This window comes from Chrysoperla carnea, chromosome 3 (genome assembly GCF_905475395.1).
Source record: "Chrysoperla carnea chromosome 3, inChrCarn1.1, whole genome shotgun sequence".
NCBI classification, from domain to species: Eukaryota; Metazoa; Arthropoda; class Insecta; order Neuroptera; family Chrysopidae; genus Chrysoperla; species Chrysoperla carnea.
Genome location: NC_058339.1, coordinates 42,307,397 through 42,333,820, shown reverse-complemented (window position 1 = coordinate 42,333,820; position 26,424 = coordinate 42,307,397). Strand labels below are relative to the sequence as shown.

Genomic DNA, 26,424 nt, shown 5'->3' with positions numbered 1-26,424 from the left:
TCTTCAGTACTTAGCTTCTTTTAATGCTATTTTATGTAGTTTAAGATGGAAATAATATAATTTGCAAAAATTCATGGGTTTTTTTTCAGCGTATACAAAATCGCGCTTTTCTCGACCTCTCCCTGTATGTACATGTAGAAAATATCATATTTATATCAAATCTTTGAAGTATAAATTATAATGCCAGAACAATTTCAGTACAAAAATTACCTTAATAGAGAATTAGATAATAAACGTAAAATTAATTGCATCAAGTGTGGATATAGATGAAATTCCTGATTCCACCTAAAATATCGAACCCCACGAGATCGATTTTTTATCAGTTGTCTCAATTTCATATCGTATACAAGGCAAGGCCAAACTTTTCAAAGCCAAAAACATTTCAGTACACGAGAGACAACGACTAAGAGGACAAATGGTTTGTCAAGGAGTTAAAATTCATAAAATTATTACAGGATTTCACAGGATATTAGAAACAGTAGAGACTGTGACAATACAGACCGCCATAACTATAAGCGAAATTTGTGACTTGCATATCTGCCATTTGGAGGATTGATAAATGTAAGTCTGGTTACAATAAAAAAAAAAACAAGTTTTTCCTTCTTCGTTTCTTTGTCTTCTGCTCTATACGTCAAAAAAAGATATTGGTAGCATGATTCGTGAAAAAAACAGGAAGTTTATTAGATAGAAAGTTATCGCTTTCATTGGATAGAAAGTTAGTTTACGAGATATTTGGAAAATACCAAAAGGGGTGCTTTTTCACCCCCCATCTTCAATTTACACACTAATCTCCTTAAATAACCCATTGAACTATTCTTGCAATAAAAACGTCTCAGTTACTTTCTATATGACTTAGACAATAGCTTCTTCTTGAGTTTACGGTATAATATAGCCGTGTACTTACCAGCTAACGGTACAAACTTTTCAAGTATCGAAATTTCTTCGATTACTTCATCCGAAATCTCTTTATCTTCAAGGAGTACGAAAATTTTTTTTAGAGGTTGAGAAGTTACTTTGATTTGTAAGCACGTGAGTAAACAAATAAAACCTTGTATAATCATTTGCAGCGTTTTTTAGTTAGCAACAACAAATGAGCGTATAATAAATTAAATAAGCAAAGAGTTTTAAAAAAAATTTGTAAAATGTTTTATTTATTATTTATTTGTAAATAATTATAAAAAAATAGATTATTATTTTTAATAGTTATAAGCATAATATTTGTAGAATAATAATACGATACTAATAATTACCTCTATGTACAAACTATAGATGTGCTAGAAGCGCACAATGTAAATCTGTAGGTATGGCAGTGGATACCATATGGATTGTTAGGACCTAGATCGGGTCGATTTTTGTACAGGGCAAGTTCCAGTTAGTACCAAAAACAATAAAATTATTTTTCTCATATGTATGTGAGATAAGATATATCATTTACTGGTAAAATGAAGTGTCGAAAGTGTTGAGTTATGATAAAATCGTATGAATATGTTCATTGCCGTCGCCTGCAATGGAAAATTCCTTCTATTACGTAAAATACTTTGTAGACTATTCGCACCGTGTGTCAGTTTTATAGGAGGCGTTTCCATGCATTTATGACTTACATTGAAAATTCAATATTATTGTCTCACAAATTTAAATAAATAATTATGATAATTTACATTTGAAAAATAATTTTTGTGCAATTTGATTTCTTATTTTCACAATTTTTAATGCATTAAGTTTAATTAATTAGTGTGTTTCAATAATTATGTTGCTGGTACCTATTCAAAGTTCTTATGGGTTTTTCATTAGATCTTTATTTTAAATTCGTAAACTAAACTTTTTTTTATGTTAAAAACACTTCGTGTGTATTTAAGGTTCAATGACTTTATAACGAAAAGACCGTGAAAATGGATATTCGCACCAAATTTATCTACTAGAAATCTTTTTTTTTAATATCTAAAATTCTACTAATTTATCTAATCAGTTTTAGTCTAAATGGTTATATTGTAGTAACCGGTATAAAAATTAATTGTTAATTACTGTTTTTAATTTTGATAACTTCTTTATTAAAATCAGTTAAATTGAAATTAAAAAAATCTTAGTTTAAGGAAATAAAATTAACTGCAATTTAATATCTATATATCTTACGTTGAATATTTTCAGACATATTTAAGCTCAATGATCATTTTGAGCTTTAATTTGTGGAACTCCATATTTAAGCTAAATTGTCTTAAATACAAAATTTGTACAAAAAATGTTGATAATGTAAATTTCTCTGCAAATATCAAACTTAAACAGAAGATTATAAATTATATTAAATTATATTTTTTATTTTAACAAAATTCCAATTTTATGAAAATTAATCGAGAAATTATCTAAATCAAAAACGATAGTTCACGAAATTGTGTTTGGAAAACTCGTGGTCGTGAAAATGCGATTATTTCGAGACACCATTAATTCAGACTCCAATCTGTATACAGAGGTGATGTTCATGTTCTTATGAGCTTTTTTTTTGCAAGTGTAGAGTTCGTTAAATCATCATAAATTACAAAAAGGAATAAGAGCGCGATACCTATTAGTAAACTTCTATTTAAAAACGAAAGATTTGAAATAGGAGGTTTGTTGTTTATGCTGGCTGGTTATTTTGCTTTGCTCCAGACATCATATGTATGATATGTTATCATATCTTGAATATATTGTTTCAAGTTGTCAATATATGATATGTGGATATTATTGACATTGACGAATGGAAGTAGTTGTGACATAACGTTCAATTATGACATGTCATTATATACGGTAAACGATTCTGTTTCTATTATTTAAAACATATTGTTTATAATATTATTATACACTGGCAAGCTAAGTCATGGTATACCATACTTCCATTCCATAAAAATATTTTGTTATTGAGGTTATTCAATCGAACGAAATGGAAAAATCAGATCAAAAAGAGATGAAAATGTATAAAATTTTTTGCTACTTTTCCTCGGATATTAAAAAAACCAAAACTAATTTTCCATACGTTTTAAACGAATTTAACATGTTAATCACACAGGCCAAACAAGTAAATTTTGCGAATATTAAGAAACTCTCGATAGGGTATACCTATATTTGAAAAAGTACTTCAAAATGTTGATTTTGCTAATAAAAAGCCATCAAAAATTTATTCCAGAAAAATACACACGCTTTCTTGCCAAAAAATTTAATTAAATTTTAAACCTTTTTTAAACTGTCACAAACGCGGGCATACAATTTGGTGACGTAATATCGATATCAATATACGAAATAACACAGATAAGTTTGACAGATATATTCATAGACAACTAATTCTAATACATATAAATATTTATTATATATGGATATATTATACCCAGCTGTCTACACTGAACTAACTGATGGTCTGTGGTTCATACCGATATGACATCAGATCAGGGCTTACCCGCGTTTAAGTCACGTGATATACAGTTTAAAAATTACGATTTTTAATTTTAGTATTATAAAAGAAAAATGTGCTTTTATGACTCGAAATTAGAATATTTAAGTATATTTTTACATAAATTTTAACTTTTTTCAAATTTCATAATTTATTTTTCACTACCGAAAGTACCCTATTAATAGTTACTACATTTTATGGTGGAAGCGTAGGGAAAAATTCATTCTAAAAAGCAATTTATATTGAATGAAATTTACAACTTAGCCTTTCTGGTAATTAAACTGAGCAATTATATCATATTTGGAGAAAGGTGCAAGCTTTATAAGTACCTACGGCGCCTTGAAATTGATGAAAATTTCATTTTTTTTACATTATTTTATAAAGTAAAGGCAGTATTGTCATCGCGAAAAAATTTGGTGCTTATCTTAAAATTTTTGTACCTAAATGTCTTCGAGTCAAAATTGTAACGCAGAATACTTATATTCGATAGTTTTATTTTCAATTCGTGTACCAATCGAATACCCTGAATTTAATTTCATAATCTTTCAGTAGCTGTACTTTGTCTGATTTTTTTTTGCGTTTTTATATTTTATTCATGTTAAGAAAAATGTATTCATTTTTCGTAATATAAGTTAACTAATGATAACAAAATCAATTTATCAAAATTCAGTTGAAGGTTTGTGTTCTGTCTTGATAAGGTCGTTTCTTCGTGGTTGTTTTGGTACTTGTGACATAAATAAATTGCATTCATTAGAAAGTTATACATATAAATGTTGACGAATATGGAATAAACAAACTACTGATGATTGATTTTAAATTCTAAAGTTTTAGTACATCAAAGAAAGATGTATGTGTATCATTTAATGATGAAGACCTGGAGTTGATCGCTACTTTTTGTGTTATTTGGTAGCATATATGGATTCTAAAATTTAACAATCGTTTTTAGCCATTATTGATGTGCTTTAATCCAAATTTGTAAAAGGAAGGGCTAATAGTTTGTCGAAAATAATTGACAGTTGAAATGAAATTTAAAATAAGCAAAAACAAACAATTGCCTGAGCTAATTTTTGAAATTCTTTGTATAGAAAGTGATGAATATCAGTGCTTGCATTATTAGAAGAGTTTAAAAAAGACCCTTAGTTAAAGCATCATGCAAAAAAGGATACCAAAGCTTTGTGCTAATTTGCGCCCTCACGGTTAAGTAGTGAAGTTAAAGAAAAAAATGTTTCAAACAAAAGTTGTTTATCTTTTATAAGGAACATTTTTTACTTTATACTTTTGTCCACTCTCTAACGGTTTACATGATGAGATTTACGGACTTAACACTCAATTGACCTATGTTTCTCATTTGTTGCGAACTCAAATTTAATTTTTAAATCTGGAGCACGCTACAAAAACTTCAGTTTGATTTCTCTTTTTGAGTTATCTTGTTGATGGACGGAAAAATGGACGGAAAACCGAAAATGCACTTATTTGACAAGTTTTTACCAAAATGTTTATGATTCCTTACCAAAATTTTGTTCTTATCATTAATATTTCCAAGCTTTACAAACTTGGGACTAAATTAGGGACCTTGATATATATTTCACACATACAGAGATTAATAATCTCTCACAATTATACAATTTCATGTTTATGCTACAAATGAGTTTCGTGTATTGCTTAGTAGGAAATTAATGTTTGTACAATTTATCACAAATTCAATTTTCTCTTGTAGGGGGGAAATTTGTTGAATTTCGATTATCAAAGTTCATTTTTAATTTTGTGCTACCTTAGCTACGTTGATAACAATTATAGCCACACCATAAAATTAATTTGATCAAAAATAATTTAAGGTAGTTCCTCCGCGACCGTCCAGTCAAAAAGTTTTGGACTAATACTATCATTCAGTGCATTAACTGTGCTATGACTATTATACATATGCCATATCATATATTATTTTGACAAGACTGTAGTTCCTCACTACTGATTCTAGTATACATATAAGCACACACACTATGACATATGCCTTTAACATTAGTCTTCATATCTTTTCCACAAAAATCATCGCTAAAACGAGTTATTTATTTAAGTTTTTTATCGAAACTATATGGTAAATAATTTTTATTTTTATTTATATATTTTCTAAATATAGTATTCTACATTATATTAGTTTTTCATAGAGATGGTGGACGTCATTCATTGGTAAATAAATATAATATTTGTAAATTTGTGTATTTTTATACACTTCTCCCATGTACACGTACAAATTGCGTCACTTTTAATTGCTAATATCTCATGTATGGCATGGTAAATCATCTTCTAATTTTAACAGCAAGTGTATTATGAATTAAATATTTTATATTCTGAGTTTTGAGAAATTCTTGGAATATCACTTTCGTGTAGGTACTACCTTAATGCTAGGACTACCAATTTAAAAACAACACATCAACATATTTTAATTTTATGCATATATAAATTATACGAATAATCATAGAAATTCGATTATTTCTTTAGTTCCTTTAATTCTATTAGTTTCTGAAATAATGCAACAGCTAGATGTATCAGAAGATTACTGATCTGTTCTCTAAAGTCCATACTCACACAGATTATTTGAAAATGTATAATGCTATGAAATAATCTAAATTCTTAATTCTTAACCTGAATAGATTATATTTATATGATAATAATAATACACAAATCATTAAATAAGAATAAAAAAGTTTGCAATCTGTCGTCGGAACACATATCTTTGAAAGAAAATGTAACAAATACATACAGAATGACAGACTTAATCAAAGATGTATATAATTCTAAAACATAAATTACATATCTTTTATTTTATTTTTTTTAAATTTATTATTTTACATACAAAATAGTTAAATTATTTACTCTGTTTATATATTTTATAAGATTCAATTATGGATAAATGAAGTAAAATATGTTGTAATATTTAAAAACAAACGGCGGTAAATTCATTATTCATAAAACAAGTAGCTTATTTATATTAAAAATATCTACATATTATAATTTTATGCACATAAATTGAGATTTATTTATCATTAAAGTAGTACTCAAAGATTGTTTTTAGCGAGTTTAAAAAAAATAAAATGCAGTTATTGATATTGGACTTAACCATATTGTAATGGCACGGATTCTAACACGGTTGAAATTACAATGGTTATAAGTTACAAATGGTTGGATAATTATTTTTATATCGTTAATGATATAAGAGCTACAACGCCACGAAAAATTTGATTTCAAGACGATATGGAGTATTCCTGGCACCTAAGGGTGGTTTTGTATTGGTTTTGAGAGTTTATACTGGTGCCTATTTCCGAAAAAAAGCTGCGGAAATTGTTGATTTTAATACAATTAAAAAAAATCATTGTCATGTTCTTTGTTTAAAAAAATTTGTTTTGTGTAGTTGTAAATAGAATTTGATTTTATCATTAAAGAATGGAAAGTTAATTTGCTTGACCCAAACTATATTACTTTACTACAGTGTATCCGACGTTAGTTAATGAAACCACTTCAAAACTGCTCTTAGGTACAAGACGTACTTCTTCCTTACCTAAATTCAATAAGAAAAAAAAAACCGAAATTCAGTCGTCTCAAAATAAACTCCTGAAAACGTTACCAGCCCTCGTACTATAAAATTTTCTCAATTATCCTATCTTTACACTACAAATGAGTTAAATACATTTCGGTGATACTCTTTTTTATATCATGAATATGAAATATACCGAAGTATACTAAGTTTAGTCCCAAGTTTGTTACGCTTAAAAATATTGATACTACGAACAAAATTTTGGTATAGGTGTTCATAAAATCACCTAATTAGTCCAGTTCCGGTTGTCTGTCCGTGTGTTGTAGAGATATCAAGCTTTTACTTTTTAGTTAAAATTGATTTAACTAATATAAGGTTTGAAAAAGGGTGATCTGGCAGGCAGTCTATCGGCATGGGTAACATGTGCACCTTAGCCTATATCAAATAAGAAATGGCACTTACCATAGCCGTATAATCCTTCTAAAAGAAGAAGGTTTTTATGAAGTAACTTTCCTACAACACAAAATTTCCCTTTTGTAGCGGGATTCCAAAATATTGAAAACAGGAAAACCTTTGTGATGTAAATACAAGTACATAAGCTCGTACACTAATAGAGCCGATAAAAAGAGTACATTTTCATGATATTAAGTTCTCTAGCCATCCCAAGAGATTATTCAAAACGCTATTGTTCTTTTTGCCAAAGACAGGTATTGGAATGTCATTGCGGTACGTTCCACCTAAAATTGAACTCAGACCATGCCTATAATGTATATCGTAATGAAATTCTTTCGGAGCTCAATGAAACATTTTAAAATTGAAAAATGCGCTTCTAAAATCTTCTCTAATTATATTTAGTGTTAATGTTTAAAAATATTATAAAGCATAATTAAAAAATTATTGCTTACATTTTTATGTAAAGTATTCGCTTTTAAAAGTTGAGCTAAGTCTATTTAAACGTAACGATAAGTTGAAAATTTCGATTAGGATTTTTGAACACATTTACAAGAACTTTCCTATACTGGGATGAAAAAAATTATCTTCATTATAATACTTAATTTAGATGGATTAACTGGGTGATTATTATTAACAAATGATCCATCTAGTACCATTTTATAATTAGGTATATACATCTACCAACATAAATGATTTATTTAATTATTTTTATACCATGCATATATGAAATATACATAGTATATTAAGTTTAGTCCCAAGTTTGTAACGCTTAAAAATAATGATGCTAGGAAAAAAATTTTGTCATAGCTGTTCATAAAATCACCTAATAAGTCCATTTCCGGTTGTCAGTCCGTCCGTCCGTCCGTCCGGCCGTCCGTCCATCCGTCTGTGGTCACGATAACTCAAAAACGAAAAAAGATATCGAGCTGAAATTTTTACAGCGTACTCAGGACGTAAAAAGTGAGGTCAAGTTCGTAAATGAGCATCATAGGTCAATTGGGTCTTGGGTCCGTAGGACCCATCTTGTAAACCGTTAGAGATAGAATAAAAGTTTAAATGTAAAAAATGTTTCTTATAAAAAAATAAAAAACTTTTGTTTGAAACATTTTTTTGTAAACATCACTGTTTACCCACGAGGGCGTTAATTAGGTGCAAATTTTATAGTATGCATTAATATAAGTGTATATCAGTGTGTGTGTGTGTGTGTTTATTTAAAAGTGAATATCTTTTGTTATTTACGTGACGTCAAAAAAACAAACGATGGCGCATCAACACTGTCTATACATTTTTGTATGTGTTATGTGATAAAGAAATCAACACTGACTATGCATGGTATTTCAACAATTAACTAAGTCAATTGTTTCTTTTCACTTGTTTGTCCTTATAATACAGCAAAATCGAAAATACTCCAGTATATTTGATAAAAATTATTCCTATCTCGATATACCCCACTCTTTAGTTGTAATGAATATTTTCTAGTCGAATTCTAAGCCGCTTGATAACACTGGTATGTTTTACTTAAAAGTTATTGTTTATATTTCAAATATTATTGCTATATAATATATTTATTTGGGAATCTTCATATGTTAATGACGTTGCTATTTTTATCTCTAAATGATAACAAAAAATGACGACTTACTATCAAAGCTAGCTACACAATGTTAATACACTTACATACATTATGTAACCTGTGTGAAAGGTAACAGGTGATAAAATTATTTTAAAAGGAAATATTTTTTTAAATAGCAAGGAAAATATTATTTCTATGTAGACATAAGTTATTATATTGTTTTTTATTTTATATAATACTTTTTGCTTTCAGTTTGTGTATAAAATCTTGGTAAACTTTGAAAACATTCTTCAAACAAGATGTTGAGGCATTAAAAATAAGTCAATTTAATTGTTTGTTAATTATGCTTTCGATAAATAAAAAAAATCACACATCTGACTTTTTGATATCCTGACTATGCCATTTCGATCACTGCTTAATATGAGACGTGCGTCAACTTTCCTTTGCTAGCCTCATACCAATCGACGGTGTTTTTTTGAATGGTGGTTAAATCGAGGTGGATCTAAAATAAGTTTGGGGAATGACTATTCAGTTATTTACAAACCATAAGTTTTTCCTCTGTTAGTGCCATATTGGTAAAATTTTCAAATAAAAGTCAACGTAGATCATAATCAAATGTTGAACATAAACATTTGTCAAAAAAACTGTTGTGAATTATCCATCAGATCAAATCTTTTGGATCTTTCTATAATTCGTAACGGAATAATAACGGCACTTTTAATGTTATGAGTTCGCAGTATAGGTAAATACAATTGAAAGTTAATCTTAATTAATCCAATTAATTAAGAATTAAATAATTCAAATTTTATAAAACTAGTGTAAATAAATTAAATAATAATTTATTTATTCTTTTAAAGTATTACTTATTATGTTAATTGATTATTGGCCTTTTTAATAGAAATTGCACTAAATTTCAATAAATTAAAATCGAATTAATAAAATGTAATTAATATAAAAGTGGTTATCACCATGAAAAATTAATTAAAGTAATTAAAAACTGAATTAAAATGAAAAAGTTTTTATTTATTTATTTATTTATTATACATATTGACAGCAATATATATCTTTCTATCTATATATTTTATTTTTATTTTTTAACAGTTGGTAGTAACTCATATCATTTTGTTGTGAATATGGAATGCGCAGGTGCAACTAAAACGCATTTAGCTATTTATAAGGTGTGAATATTTGTACATACTGTATGTTCCAGTAACAAAATTCAGATTCTGTTACAAACCTGTTATGTAATTAAATATTTTAAAAAGATTTCTCAGGACATTCTGTTATGTTGTAATTATACTATTACATTAACAGCCCATCAACAGGGACCTAACAATTCGGATATTTTCATGAGAAGAACATATTATCAAGTACAGTATTACAGTAGTTATTTGTATTAAAATACTCAGCAAGGGTGTCTTGGATAATCCATAATCCTTAGTTCGGAGTCCATTAAAATTTTTAATATCGACATCTAGCTGTAAAACGAGTAACTATGGTCGTTCAGAAAATCATATCTAAATAATTTTTGTCTTAAATAGTTGTAACAAGTGTAAGAAACTAGAGCTTTATTCCAGTTTCCGCTTAAATGGTGGAAGCGTCGAGAAACTCACGAAGTATTTGTAGTTTAAATTAAAAACATTTTTGTATTAAAAAAATGGAATGAGAATAGTATCATCTATTATATATGTATGCACATGTCACCGTAAGCTGATACTTTCCGTCAAATTGTTAACTAGCTGGTAAGATTATAATTTTATCCTCCAAAAAGTGTCAAAAATCTTACCAAATTTTTTTAAAGGCCCGTTTACTATCTAACCGAAAGTACACATTTCCGGTGAAATATGTCAATTGATGAGTTCCTTCAATTTCTTTTATTTATTTCTTTTCTTCAAAACAGATTACTTCAATTTAATAAATCAAAACCGCTTAAATAAAATAAGTGATAAAAAAAAGGAAATTTTTTACTTATGTGTAAGATTACTTATAAATAAAAAAGGTATATGATATAATTTTACATTCCTGAAAATTATGAATTTAACTGAAATTAACCCTATACCACCTTACACGTTTTTCCCGCCTGATAAATAATATTATATTTAACACACAAGTTCGTAGGTAAACCATCGCTAAATCTTATCTTAAGTTATAAAATTGTACACGCGGTATAAATGCATGCTGTTAAAACAAAAAAATGCGAATTCTCACCTTTAGATATAAGGGAATGTGTAGTACCTAAAATCCAATTTACATAAATGTTTAAAATGGGCTTCTGTGAAACTTTTTCAAACCACCCCCAAAATAGTCTTCACATCGTTTTGATCAAAAATTCTCACGGCCACAAAACTTTTAAACGAGTAGTTTTCGAGCTACGGGCGATCAAAGCTACATATATTTTAAATTTATAGTACCTATATAACTAGAAAAAGGGCTTTCATTGAAAATATTTCAAATAGCCCCCAAAATGCTCTTCAGATGGTTCTGATCAAAAGCTCTCATGGTCAAAAAATTTTGGCCGAAGGACATTTTGGGGACGATTTGAAAAAGTTTCACAGAAAGCCAATTTGGTCATATAGGTACTATAAATATATGTGTAGGTATGATCGCCCGTAGCTCGAAAACTACTCGTTAAAAAGTTTTGTGACCGCGATAGTTTTTGATCAGAACGATCTGAAGAACATTTTGGGGGTGGTTTGCAAAAGTTTCACAGAAAGCCATTTTCCAAATCATTTACTAAAACTATAATATATTAGTAGCTTTGATCGTGCGTAGCTTGAAAATTGCTCGTTACAAATTTTTGTGGTCACGAGAGCTTTAGATCAGAATGTTCCAAAAAATATTTTAGGGTGGGTTAAAAGTTTCACCGAAAGCCAGTTTCCTATCCAATATTGCGGAGTCCTCTATAATTTTTTCGTAAAAATTTTATTTTTAGTTATTCAGAAACCAAGCAATGACAATTAGTACAATCTTCAGTCTACCTTCGTTCTGATAAATTGCTCTCATTTCAATACAAATCGTGGCCAGTAAATATCAAACGCTACCAAGAAACTACAGAACAATTCAAGGTACAAATTCTAGGTACTACATATCACTAAACATAAAATAATAATAATAATAATATTTATATTTATATACATAAATTGTAATTTATTTCTATAAATATTTTATATACTTTCGTCTTATATTATATTAAGTATATTTATATATATATAATAATATTTTTTTTTTTGGATTTTTATTAAAAAGTATTTTTTATCACTTTATTAAATGCCAAATATAATTTATTACCATCAATTGTTTTATAAAAGTAAGTATATACTTGTTATGTATGTATGTATGTAGGTATGGTAGGTATCTACTACTTGGTAGTAGGTAACTGCTTGGTATGTATTAAGTATGTCCAGTTAAGCATAAATAAAGTTGGTTGGTTACCTACTCTGGTTTGTAAATGTATTGTAAATTGTCGTATATACCCCAACTACTTATACATATATTATTGGTCACGTTTTTCTATTGTTGGAATGTTGGAATCAGCCAATCAACAAGAATATAATAATTTATTATAAAAACAACAACAACAACAACAATTGTATGTGTTGTTACTTACTATTCTTATCATTTGGTATGTCTATGTACATGATAGCGAAAGAATCATCTCACACGTGAATCATTAATGTGGGAATCAGTGTTCCAATTCTTTTATGAACTATAATTTCAAAATTTTGAATAAATTTTCCAACACACTTATTAAAATCATAAATAAATAAGTTAATATGTATTTACTAATAATTGTAACTCGTATGGCCGAACTGGCTAAGGAGCATGGCATGAATTCAGGAGGACATGGTTCAACTCCTTTCTTTAATTATAATGATTGTCTATATATAGTTTAGAGCCTAAGTGACTTAGACTTAGGTTGCGGGTTCGAATCCAGGCAGTGGCAGAGTGAGCAATTAAAATAAGATTAATGGGGCGGTAGAATTGATTACATTGTCGTCGCTTGAATAAGAACGAAGTAACCGAATCCATCCACATCATAAATGTAAATTGTATATATATGAATGTAATTTATTAAAGATTAACAAATAATGATGTGGGTGGGTTCCTGTTATAGGTTTATATGTCAAAGAAACGGAGGTTAAGAGGTTAAACCCTATTATTATATTATTATCATTATTATACATAGTTTACGCCATTTGGATCATAAAAAAACGTCAATTATAACTGATAAATGTTTGTCCGTCATCAAGTGGTCATGGTAACCACTGACCGATAGCTTAAATATGACGTTATCGTTCTCAGTTAGTTGAGAACGCAACGCAGTAGAGAGAAGTTTGGCAGAGTCGCCAAACGGAAACCACTCAAGAAGTTTCTAGTTTGTGTTAATCATTTTACAAAGCACCCTTTCTGCTCCACGATCTAACAGTGATTATACTAAAATGTGTTGACACCTTGCAATTTTTTCGTAAAAAGACGGTAAAACTTTGGTAACTAAAGCTTGATAGCATATACTAGCTCTGAAAGCCAGGAGAACACTATCGTGTGATTAGACAAAACATAATGGGCGATTATATTATTATAAATATGTGGTCACATATCATCAATGACGACAATGTGTTTTAGAAATAAATAAAAAGTAATAATGATAAAGCGTACCGAGAACCGATATATTATCATAAATACATTATTTTAAGAAATATTCTCTATTTGATGTTTCCTGCCCAAAATGAATCAAATCTAAAAAATTGAAATTATGCATGTAAGCAAGACTATTTTTATGATAAATTCGACGAGAATGTGCTAATGTCAACTCGTTGAAACTTCAAAAACGTAGTATCTATTTTATCTATAGAAAGAATAGATATTTTAACAAATTAATGCCCAAATATGAAAATGCCAACTATTCACACTCAAATAAATGTGAAATAAAGTGTAAAGACTATTCCACTTTTTGTTTTATTAATTAAAATTTCTTAACACGTTCCGATTATCAATGATAATATCATATTAAACTCATATTGATGTAATGACTGAAAAAATTGAAACACGCCTGTAAATATTAATTAATTTATAAAAAGTGGAATAGCAAAACTGTGGTTGAAAATTATTATTGTTTCCAATCATACATGCACTTGTAAAGAAATGATTACTTTTTAAGTTACATGCTTAATGATAAGTGGCGTAATGTGTTGAGATGATAAAAGCTATTAAAAGTATCATGCATAAGGAACTTTGACTTATACCAAGTACAATAAAATTTGAAACAAACCTACAAATTTGGTTTCATAATAAGAGTATGTAATTTGTTTCACTTATATACAGTGTGCCGCGTTTAAGATGAAGACATCCGTTATTTATAGTAATGTCGAATTAATATTTTGCACAGTTTTGCAGGGGGTAGATTACATTTTTTAAAATACTACCGAAATCTGAACTTTAAACTCAGTCTACTACAAATTGACAAATAGGACTGATTTTTAATGTTTTACCTAGCGTCAGAGATGGTTAGAGATATCAAAAAAATTTATTAGAAAAAGTTGCTTAGAATATATTTGTATACTCATATACCGACTTTCATGACAAAATTCGCATTTTTAATTTTTCTAATATGTTGGACCACATTCATAGTTATTACAAATTTATTGAAATATTTGAATACACTATATTTGCTACATATAATTTGAGTCATTTACATAGAATAGAAGTGATGGAGTTGGTTACGTTTTAGGCCAGATATCTGGAGAAATACGTAATATGCTTTAATCCATCGAAGTATAGTCTCGCCCTTATATGACAAGCGGTATAACGTGTTGAGGTAACAAAAGCTATTAAAAGTATCATGTATGAATGAATAAACAAATGTAAAATTTAATATAAAAAATGTATTTATTATTTAAGTATATACTACATGCTTAATATTTTTGCAGTCCATTTTGAACATTTTTCTGTACAACAATTTTGTCAAAGATTTTTAATTCGTGAGCCTGTCGGGTAGTAAGGTTTAAAAGTGTACATATAGGTATCGTTTAAAGGGTACATGCATATAAGGATGAATTTTTGTTGACTTCGAGATGAGACATAGTTATTGAAATAAATACCACGATACTCGAAATAAAATTCATCCTTATATGAATTGACTCCACGGCCAAAAACGTTGTTCAATAAATTTCAACACAAATTTTATTTCAAGTTTCGTGGTATTTATTTCAAAAACTATGGGTAAGTACATGCATAATTTGTTGGTTTTCAACGAGTATTCTTTTTCATTGGAATATAATCTAACGGTGTTGACTTTATAATTTATATTATTTTATGTGTTATTTTTATGAGGGTGGTATTTCTAATACGGTGAGTCGTATTTCATTATTGACCTTTACAAATTTAATGGTTGACGTTTCCTTAATATTGAGCACATAAATAATTAATTGGTACTGGTTCTTTTACATTTTGAAAAAGCTTTAATGCAGGCCGTAAGCATTTACAATTTTCGATCACGAGATATATTAATATTTTTATACGAAAAACAAATAAAAATTTAATCAAATTTTGGTTAATTTTTGTGATAAACACGAAACTATTGGTTTTTGTATATAATTTTACGTTTTTTCTTTATTTTTTTTTGTTTTCTGGGCAGTAAAGTTTTAAAATTATTACCTATTTAGCGGAAAATTTAGGGATCAAAATTTGAATAAAGTCTTCAATATGATATTTTTACAAAACCTGAAACTTATTAAATCATGATAATTTTTTAAATTAAGAAATGAATATCATTTAGTAGCAGAATAAGTATATGACAAACATCACCTGTACGCTGCACTTGTGAGAACGATTCTGTATTTTGTGGAACTTAGTTTTTTGGAGCTATTAAATAAAATTACACCTGATGTGATCAAATTTTTTTTAGAAGTAGCTATCAAGTAAACTAAATAAAAGAAACTAAACATCAATTGACAATCAAAATAGTATATTGGGATATTTTGATCATAGTGAGTTCAATATGGCCTAGGAGTCCAATCTGACTGGGGCTGGTTTTTTTTTTTTTAAATGGATAAGACCGAAATACGAAGAGTTCATGTTTCTTTGCGTTATCTTGCATTATTGTCTTTTTCAATATTAAATCGACACTTTTCGAAAAAAGTATCCCCACAATTTTATTTGACTCGTCATCATGAAAATATGCAAAAATATGATTTTGATCGAAAATTTAATTTATTTTTAAGTTTGATACCATTAAAAGTTTGGTGCCATTTTAAAATATAAGCCCATATACCCATTTAGAACAGAAAAATTTTTTCACATTTGGTGAAATTTTATTTTACAGTTTCTGAAAATGGCTAAATATATGTAGTTTCAGAGGTGTACATAAAAGTGCAGTATCAAAATGTTAAATCTACGTTCACCTAAAATCAGGACGAACTGAGATCAGAATCTTGGTAATGCAATTTAAGCTTTCGAAACTTTATTTTGAATCTTATTATTTCTTGTATCACTTGCATCACTTTAACATTACAATGAACATATCGTTTGACGACTATCGGTTAGAACGACCATAAGTTTTGGTCCCTTCAATGTCACTATAGCCGATTTTGACTGTATATGGAATAATTAGTTTCGCAGAAAAAATAGAAAATGTCAGATCAGAATCTTAATAATGCAGTTTAAGCTTTCGAGACTTTATTTTGAATCTTATTAATTCATGTACTGGTCATAGCTAACAATTGTCATGGGAATTAGCATGCAATAACAGCCAACGTGTGTGCGTATGCACATATGCTTTCACTTTATTTTATAATTAAAATGTACATATATCGTTTGACGACTATCGGTTAGAACGACCATAATTTTTGGTCTCTTCAATGTCGTTATAGCCGATTGTATATGGAATAAGTATTTTCGCAGAAAAAATAGAAAATGTTTTATTCAAGATAGATCGTCATAAGCTGTTTACAATATCTAATTATACAAAAATTTGTAAAATATTTTATCCAATAGAATTTAATTTCTAGATTATTATAATTATATTTACAAACTACCATATTTGTAATTTTTTTTTATAATATACATAGCTATTTAAATTAAAATAACCTTGTACTAATAATATATCAAAATTGAAATAACTGACTTGAAGAAGAACAAGTGAAATTAAACAATTGAATGAATTAGTTGTTGAAATACCCGATATGGATAATGTTAAATATCGTGCTTGCATTATTTTTATAAATAAATAAGTTAAAAAAAAAAAAGATTCATGTAAAAATAGCAATCATTATTTCCTAAAAATTTCGAAAATTTGTCTTGGTTTTTTTTTGCATCTATATGCTTTGAATGTACTTTTTATTTGACGTCTTTGATCCTCCTAAATCTGAGGGGTTTAATATGAACTCACTATTTGTTTAAGTTTTGCCCTAATTTGAATCCTAAGGAATTACAAAGGTATTTTCGAAAAAGTGCTTCGAAGTTACATGATTGAACTGATCTATATTGCTTGTTTACGAACTCCCTTTTTGCGCCCTGAACACGCTATAAATATTTTAGCTCGGTAATTCTTCTCTTTTTCGAGTTATCGTTCTCACGGATGGACAGACTGGCATATGGGCTGTTGAACATACGAAAATACACTAATTATGAATATCTATACTAATATTTTGTTTGTAGTATTAATATTTCTAATCGTTAGAAACTTGGGATTAAACTAAATATACTCTGATACTTTTCATACATAGAGTATAAAAAGTTCCTACATGTAATTTAATTTACACTTTTCTAAAAATGAAGTGAGAATAAGTTGCGTATACAAATTACATAAGCTAGTGTTTTAGTACAATCTAACACCAATCACAATTTCATTTTTTTAAATTTCGACAAATTTATCCTTCAACCCAGGCTACCTCAATTTACGCGAATTCATAGCTTTATGATTTTTTTAATTTCTTGTTTTGTAATATTTTTATACACTCTTACATACAACAAGCCTTTTCGCGATACAGATTTACGCGATTACCGTTTTTTTCTGAATCATTTTAATAGTTTAGAGATGATGTTTAATAAATAAAAGAAGATTTCATAAATCTTTAACTTTAAAATATTTCGTGTTAACAGGCTTCTATAGGAACAATACAGATAAAGTAGGAACAGAACAGGAAATTCTCCATCATTTTAGAGAGAAACAAGAGAGATGTATCAGAATAGACAAAGAGTCTAGGAAAATATGCGCACCGGCTAGTTACGTACATGCAATTTAAAATTAAAAAAATTTTCAATTTTACTTCTCAATTATCTTGTATAGAGTTAAACCTATTGAAATACCTGTTGGTATTAATATCAGCAGCTGCATAAATTTGCCATAATCAAATTTACAATCATTTAATTTAATAACAATTTTATTACACAAGAAAAATTAAAAAAAAAACTCTCATAGATATTTAAGATCGATAAAACAAATCTATTTACTATGTATCTTATTATCTAAAATCTGCATGTTAAGTATTATAGTTAAAGTGAATTGTTAAAATCTTGATTTAAATAGTACAAAAACTATAAAAGGGAAAATTAAAGAAAGTGTCAATTTATTATCAATGTAAGATAGATATATTTATAGCTTCAACCTAAATATTTCTTAGAAAAATATTGATTCCATTTTTAAAGACCTGTCCAAGGAAATGGATTGCTAAAAAAATTCTAGAATGGGATTACATTTGATTTTCGCATACACACGTACCCTTTGGAAAATTAAATTGAAAATTAACTGTAAACAAGTGAAAACAAGCAATTGACAGAGTTAATTGTTGAAATACCGTGCATAGACCGTGTTGATTACTCCTTCACATTACACATACATACATGTCACACATACATAACTGATATGCCTATATAATACATACTATACAATTGACGCCTAATTTGGGTCCGCACGGGTAAACAGTGATGTTTACGAATAAATGTTTCAAACAAAAGTTGTTTTATAAGGAACCGATGCCAGCCTTTTGCTGGCGGTTTTTAGCACTAATCTAACTGCATGAAAATGCGTTTATGTAATAATACAATGAAATTTTCAATCCAGCCACTTCCTCAATAAAAGAGAATTGAAAACAAGTGAAAACAAACAATTGACTGAGTTAATTGTTGAAATACCATGTATAGGCAGTGTTGATAACTCTGTCACATTTCACATACATACATATCTGACATATTTAACTGATATTCTCATATAATGCGCAAGTGTTGATGCGAAATCGTTTGCTTTTTTGACGTCACGTAAATAACAAAAGATATTCACTTTGATATTCCTATATTAATACATACTATAAAATTTGCACCTAATTAACGCCCTCGTGGGTAAACAGTGATGTTTACAAAAAAATGTTTGAAACAAAAGTTTTTTATTTTTTATAAGGAACATTTTTTACATTTAAACTTTTGTTCTATCTCTAACGGTTTATAAGATGGGTCCTACGGACCCAAGACCCAATTGACCTATGATGCTCATTTACGAACTTGACCTGACTTTTTACGTCCTGAGTATGCTGTAAAAATTTCAGATCGATATCTTTTTTCGTTTTTGAGTTATCGTGTCCACAGACGGACGGACGGACGGACAGCCGGAAATGGATTAATTAGGTGATTCTATGAACACCTATACCAAAATTTTGTTCGTAGCATCAATATTTTTAAGCGTTACAAACTTGGGACGAAACTTAATATACTATGTATATTTCATATATACATGGTATAAAAATACACTCGAACCAGGACTCGAACCCGGACTTCTTGGATTCATGTCAAGATACATAATTCTCTTTAATTAAGATTACTAGACAAGATATTTGTCAATATTTAGTTTACGCCTGTATGTATCATATTAAAAACATCAATTATAATCGAGAGACCATGATGTAAATAAATATCGTATGCATGATTAAAAGTAAACAAAAACAAAAAGTAGCCAGCCACTTTCATTTGTCTAAACTATTTGAAATATTGACGGTGTATTACTACATATAATACAATAGTACGGTACTATTTTACCTGTTATCACAGAATTCCTGACACAATGGTGTAGGCCACGGGAAGACATTTATTTGATTAACATTTGGGCTAAAAATTACCAAATAGTTTGTATGATAATGTTAATATCTATTTTAGAAAGCGTAGAGTAACAGATATCGGGTTAACGAGTTATTATAGAAAGGCATGGAAGCATGGAAGCATAATCATTAAAATTATTTTGTTTTTTTAAGTCCACTCGTAAAACGTATTTTTTAAGTTTCTCGAAACTTTCTTTTTTAATGACGCTTTATCATAATATCTAAAATCTGCATGTTACAGCCAAAGTGAATTGTTAAAATTTTATTTACAAAAAAAAAAAAAAGTTAAAAAGGGAAAAAGTGTCAATTAAATATCAATAATATATTTATAACCTAACCTAAATATCATGTTAACAATAGGTTTTGATTATTATATCAAAATAAAATATTGTTATTTTTGCTATCAAAATAATCATCTTAAAATATTATTTATTTCTGGTTTATTATTAATACACAATGGAATATAATAGGTTATGGGTAGACATTTTAAGGTTTTAACTATGTAGCACAAGTGAAATAAACAGTTTAATATTAAGTGTACTTCTACGAACTAAATAAACATTTAAATTTGGACTGACATATTGATTGAATATTAGATATCTATATTCAGCAATTATAGATTGTATTATACATACAAGGTGCTACATGTTTTGTACAACTTTAGCTTCAAACCATAGTTACAGGTGATTTTCTTTAATAAGAACGAGTATTAGGAACGAGTATAAAGAAAGGAATACCAATTCACCGGACTATTTTTAATATAAACGATAAAGAAACTATATGAGAATATACAGAAAAAAATGTATAGGCAAAGTATTTTTAAGCTAAGCTTATTTAAAAATTAATTTAAAATTAAAGGTTTGGCTCCGTTAACCGTGATATTAACATGGAAGTGCGACATGCATCAAAATATACGTATTAAAAAGATGAATCGAATGTGCTACATTGAAAAACATTCCAAGTGACATTTTTGAGAAATTAAATAAAAAGTATAATTTCCGATTTAACGTAAAGGCTTAAATGCTACTTTTTACTCAAATACCTCTTTTACCTATACTTAGTTTCTCTGAAAATATCATAGAAATTCATTCATTCAAACAAAACAAGATATAAGATATTTTAGGGAATCAGGAGGTCTTAGAAGATCAGTTGAAAATGAATCATAATATTTTTCTGTGTAAAGTAATCTTATTAGTCAAAAATCTAGCTATTAGACCACAAGTAAATGATGTAATTTTTCGGGTGAAATGAGCCACCAGGAAAAATGTGGAAAAAGATGCTCCGATATGTAAAAGTAAGTTTAAGCATGATGGCGTCAATTTTGCGTGGTACAGGTGAGAGTATGAATGTCGTACCCCTAGTATGAATGTACATAAGTATTCGTAGCGAATAACATAAATGCTCTACAGGAATAAACACGTAGCGCTTCGGAAATCGACGGGATATCAAATTTTTTTTATCTTCCGGTACCGAATTGCCGGATTTATTTCTGTAACGCATTTATGTAATTCGCTTCGAATACCTATGCAGAGCTTGTGTCAAGCAACGCCATACATATTTGCTGGTGCTAGGGTGCTACACCAAGAGGTGTGATATTCATATTCTCACCTGTATTCACCTGAATTGCGCAAAACTGATGCCATGGTGCTAAAACTTACTTTTAGGGTGAGTTCACATGAAAAATTTCAACATGTGGTCTATTTTAAATAATTAATTAACTCTCATTAATTTAAAGTTTTATTTAAGTGGAATTTGATTCATATTCTGTCCAGATCATTTTAGAAACACTCGGTAGTTGAATGTACCTCAATTATTGTATAGGTATATTATTTTGTATTTGTTATAATAATATTATCTGATAGGTATATCAAATTTGTAAATATGTTTTATGGAAATATGTAAATATTGACACTTGTTTTAGTAAATATTATATATTATGTACCTATACTTGTATCTTGTATTTATCTATAAATCCATCTGTATTATATAATGCACACATTTAATCCTCAATTTACATGAGTGAATACATGATATAAATAGAATCTCAAAGTAAAGTTAAGAGAAAAATAAATTATTGCTAAATATCTATGATTATTGTTCATGCACATTAACTCAAAATTACAAGTTAAAATTTCTTCTTAATTTTGCATAAATAATTACTGCAGCCTAAAAATTTCACAAGACGATTTCTATTTTCTTCAAAATTAAAGTTAAGAATGATTAAATATACAAAACTATATATTAAACTAACATTGCCTTCAGATTCTATATACAGAACGTAGTATCTTTGCCCCCGAATCCTTTTATGCCTCTTAATCCCTTTACGCCCTTCAATACACATATATAATTTTAGTAGTAATCCGATATTTTAATATACAAACGTTTTTCACATTATTCATCTCCAGCGTTCAAGATATAGCCATGTAAATTTTCATTTAAATCGATTCTATTAAGTGGGGGTGCAATATATCTTGCAACTTAAAGCGGTTGTATCAAAACCAATGAATTTTGGTCTAGCAAATTAAAATAACATTATTTTTTAATTATTTGGCGTGGATTTAGCAAGATTTATATTGCTAAAAGGACAGGAAAAATAATTTTTTTGAAAATTGTTATAAAATGATTTTTAAATTAGCAATTTTCGTAGCTTTGTGGTGAAAGTGTGAAATAGTAGCCTAGAAATTAGATTCATACATATTTTGAAAATAAGCAATTAAGTTTATCAAAGAAAGGTAAATGATTCAATGTTTTCTAGCCCATCATATTTGGTAGAATATAAACTACTGAGCCCAAGTGTGATCAAGACGATTTCTACACTTACGTCTAAAATAAAAACGTTAGTCTGTGGTGATTATAACATAGCCTTAAAAGGCACCCTTACTAAAATTGGTTGAATGTGCATGGAGTTTACCAAAAACAATTTAAATATGTTAAAATAATCGCTAAAAGGAATTTCTATTGAAAAATAACATAAATTTTTACAAAGCAAATTTAAATATAAATTACATTAAGTTTTCCAAAATAAAACAATTCGAATTCTAAAATGGTTAATAACAAAATAAACAATGTGGACAAGGTGTTTTTTTTCGAAAATGTTTTTTTGTTGATGAATATACAAGTGTTGATTTAACGTGTAGATAACTACAGATTAATTTTACGTGTAGATATTTAACAATGCTGACTAACATATTATTAAATCTGCAGTACAAACAGAGGTTAACCAAATTTCAATTATAATTATTATTAATTTATAGAAATTATTTTTTTATGAAACTAAATAATTAACAATAAGATAAAAAGTTATTTTGTTCCATATATGTTTGAAATAATGGAATTTTGGCATGAGACTATTAAAACAAATTGGGTGGTATTTTGATACCAAGAATTGTGACCTGTAGCGATAAGCACACTTATAAATATATCGTATTTGGTCGGGCAGACGTATTTGGTTTTTCGGACAAACTTGAACCATAAATAAAAAATAATTTATGTATCACTTAAACAAATTGTCAGCTATCCAAAAAGCTGTATTTAAACTTTAATTCTTGGTAATTTAATCGAAGTACAATCTTTTAGGTTAGGTAAGTTCGGTTGGTAGTACCTGCACTCAATCTGAGATCCGTAGCTCATTCAAGTTGAGCACCAAATATTTTCTTTGGATGGCTAACTGGATTTAATTTTGGAACCATAAAATAATCTTTATTAATCATGTTTTTTCCATTGATACTTTGGAAACAGAAAGGATTAAACATTGAAAATTTTTTTTATGGATGTATAGAAGAGGAATGTATTACACCTAAGTGACAAAAAACTGGGGATGTGTATCCAGAAAACCTAATAGGTGGCGTATTTCAAAAAATTTCTGATTTAAATGGAAGCCTCCAAAGTACCATTCTTTTCTTTCATTAGGAGGTTTCTATTTTCTCTTATAAGAATAACATTTTATTTCGACTGTAAAAATCAATATTAGGTGATCCTATAAAATCTAAAAGTAAAATTAGAAAATGCCAAACACCTGTGTTCTGCGAAATTTCATTTAACAAGCGTCCAATGTACATCGGTCCAAAATAATTTAGAATTCTAAATATAGTATCAAATTCTGCGAAAGAAATTATAAAAGTTCAAGAAAATGATTTTGTGTTTAGGAGGAAGTATATAATAACTTCTACCTCTTTTTATTTTATTACGTATCCTAGTTAATTAATACATCCTGATTGAAATTTCACTTTTAGTCTATCAATATTTTATTGTAAAAAAATTGAATTAAAAAACCATAAATAAAACCATTCTTGTTTACAAATTTAGTTGATAAATCTATATGTAGAAAATTGTTGGTCCCACATTTTCACTCCTTAAGAGTATCTATAATTTATTCATTAGTATGCTTTATTAATAGCTAAGAATTTATTGTTTCGAAATTCAAATTTTTTAAAGACTTATTATCTTTAAATTTTTACAAGCAAAAAAAAAAAAACAACATTTTTTTAGAACTTTAATTAAAATTAAAGGTCCCGAAAATAGTGAACAGCAGAAACTTTCCAAAATTTTTCCCGATAATTTGAGATAATTAAATTTATCCGAAAAAAAAAAAAATTGAAAAAATTAAAATTAAATTCTCGATAAATATTAAACTTGGGTTGGTGATATATTGTAGAAATTGACGATGCTCTAACACGTAAACGGTGTGGCAGACTGAAAATGGAAAAAAGACGTTTCGGCTTAGAATTCTTTCCTCTTTTCTACCCAACATTTAGCTGCTGTTCACTATTTTTGGTACAAATTGGGGTGCCATTCAATATCGCATTGTTTATCGTTGATATAAACAGATTTTCTTGAAACAAAATCGGTTCAACTGTTTAAGAGCTACGATACCACGAACGAATCGATCAGACCTGATTTTATGACATTATAGCTTTTAAACGGAGCTGTACCTCAAGTGCAAATTTAGGATTCCGTTGTCAAAACAAGTAGAAAATAGGTGATGATATTCAAACGGTCGAGTAGATTTTTTTGAAACATCGCTAAAATCACTATCGATCAAATTACTTTTAAAAGAAAAAATCAACATCGTTTCATCCATTTAGGAACTTCGATGTCACAAATAAATCGATTAGATCTGATTTTATGTCGGGAGTTTCTTAAAATCTTTAATTCAATATTATTTAGAGTTCAGTTCGTGACAGTTTAGTCTCGAACTTCATTAAAGGAACTCAATCCAATAAAAGTTTGAAGAGGACATTTTGTTTCGAATTTTTCGTGTAGTATTCATTTTTTGTAGTAGTAAATATACCCGCATATTAAAAATCATCAAGTTTTAATGACATACTCTGTATAGACGAAGATTTTCGCTCGCCAATTAGCATATTCAAGTAAAGTGTATTGCATAAAAGAATAGAAAGTTAAAAGATGAAAATGTGAATAGCATGCATTAAAATTTGGTAAACCATAAAAATAGGTACAGACATAGTAAAAATAAAATACAAACCTATAATAATCTTCTTTGCAATAAATATTACCATCTCTAGCAAAACATGTTAATTCAGAATCTAATGGTAGTTTACATTCACAACACTTCAGACATGGTGAATGCCATTGTCGATCAACGGCAAGTAAATAATAGCGATCATGAATCCGACCACCACATCCGGCGCATGTGGCACCACCGCCACCGCCACGATCTACAACAGTACTACCACCCCCACCTACAGTAACGCCTCCAACACAAGGACTACCAGGACTCATCATTGAATCACGTTCTTTCAACATTTTATGCGTTATAAACAACTCCTGCACCACCGTTGTATTTTCAATAGTATAACGTTGTTGTTGTGTGTACAGTTATATAACGTTCGTAGCAATTCGTAGCAATATTTTTATTGTCTCTGGGTAAACACATTCATAGTAAAAAAAATATTTTCACTTCATGTGTATTTTATTTAGTCTACGCCACTCAATATAAAAAAATAACTCGCGGATGAAATTCAATATGTTATTCTCTCGACAAACAAATGAAAATGGGGAAAAAAATTATTCTTCGTAGCACTACGATTTTATGTTTTATACGTTATTTTTTTTATTATGTTACACTCTAATTAAATAATTTTTGTTATATTATTTACCATCTTTGTTTAGTCTATAACAATGACGGAAGCCACTTTCGTTGGATATTTTCGTATGTGGATAATGATTTGAATAATTTTCGAATTTATTTTTCATTTCGTTGGTAGATGGAGATATTCTTGTTGATGTTATCTGAAAATAAAAATGAAATAATTAATCTAAAGAATGTGTTAATAAAAATTTGGTAAAATATATGGAGATAAATTTTTAATCCGTTTTCGGAAGTAATTAAGTATGTTTTCCGTATCTGTAA

The 26,424-nt window shown here is 28.4% G+C and overlaps 1 protein-coding gene across 1 annotated transcript in view; it reads right to left on the bottom strand.

Moving 5' to 3' along the window:
* Positions 1 to 25,911, bottom strand: part of LOC123294600 (LIM/homeobox protein Lhx9-like) — a 46,641-nt gene extending 20,730 nt beyond the window's left edge. Inside the window, exon 1 of the mRNA XM_044875681.1 lies at positions 25,537 to 25,911. Within this exon, the coding sequence (XP_044731616.1) occupies positions 25,537 to 25,817 (281 nt within the window). The 5' untranslated portion in view covers positions 25,818 to 25,911. The remainder of the gene's footprint in view (positions 1 to 25,536) is intronic.
* Between the last annotated feature and the right edge of the window lie 513 nt (positions 25,912 to 26,424).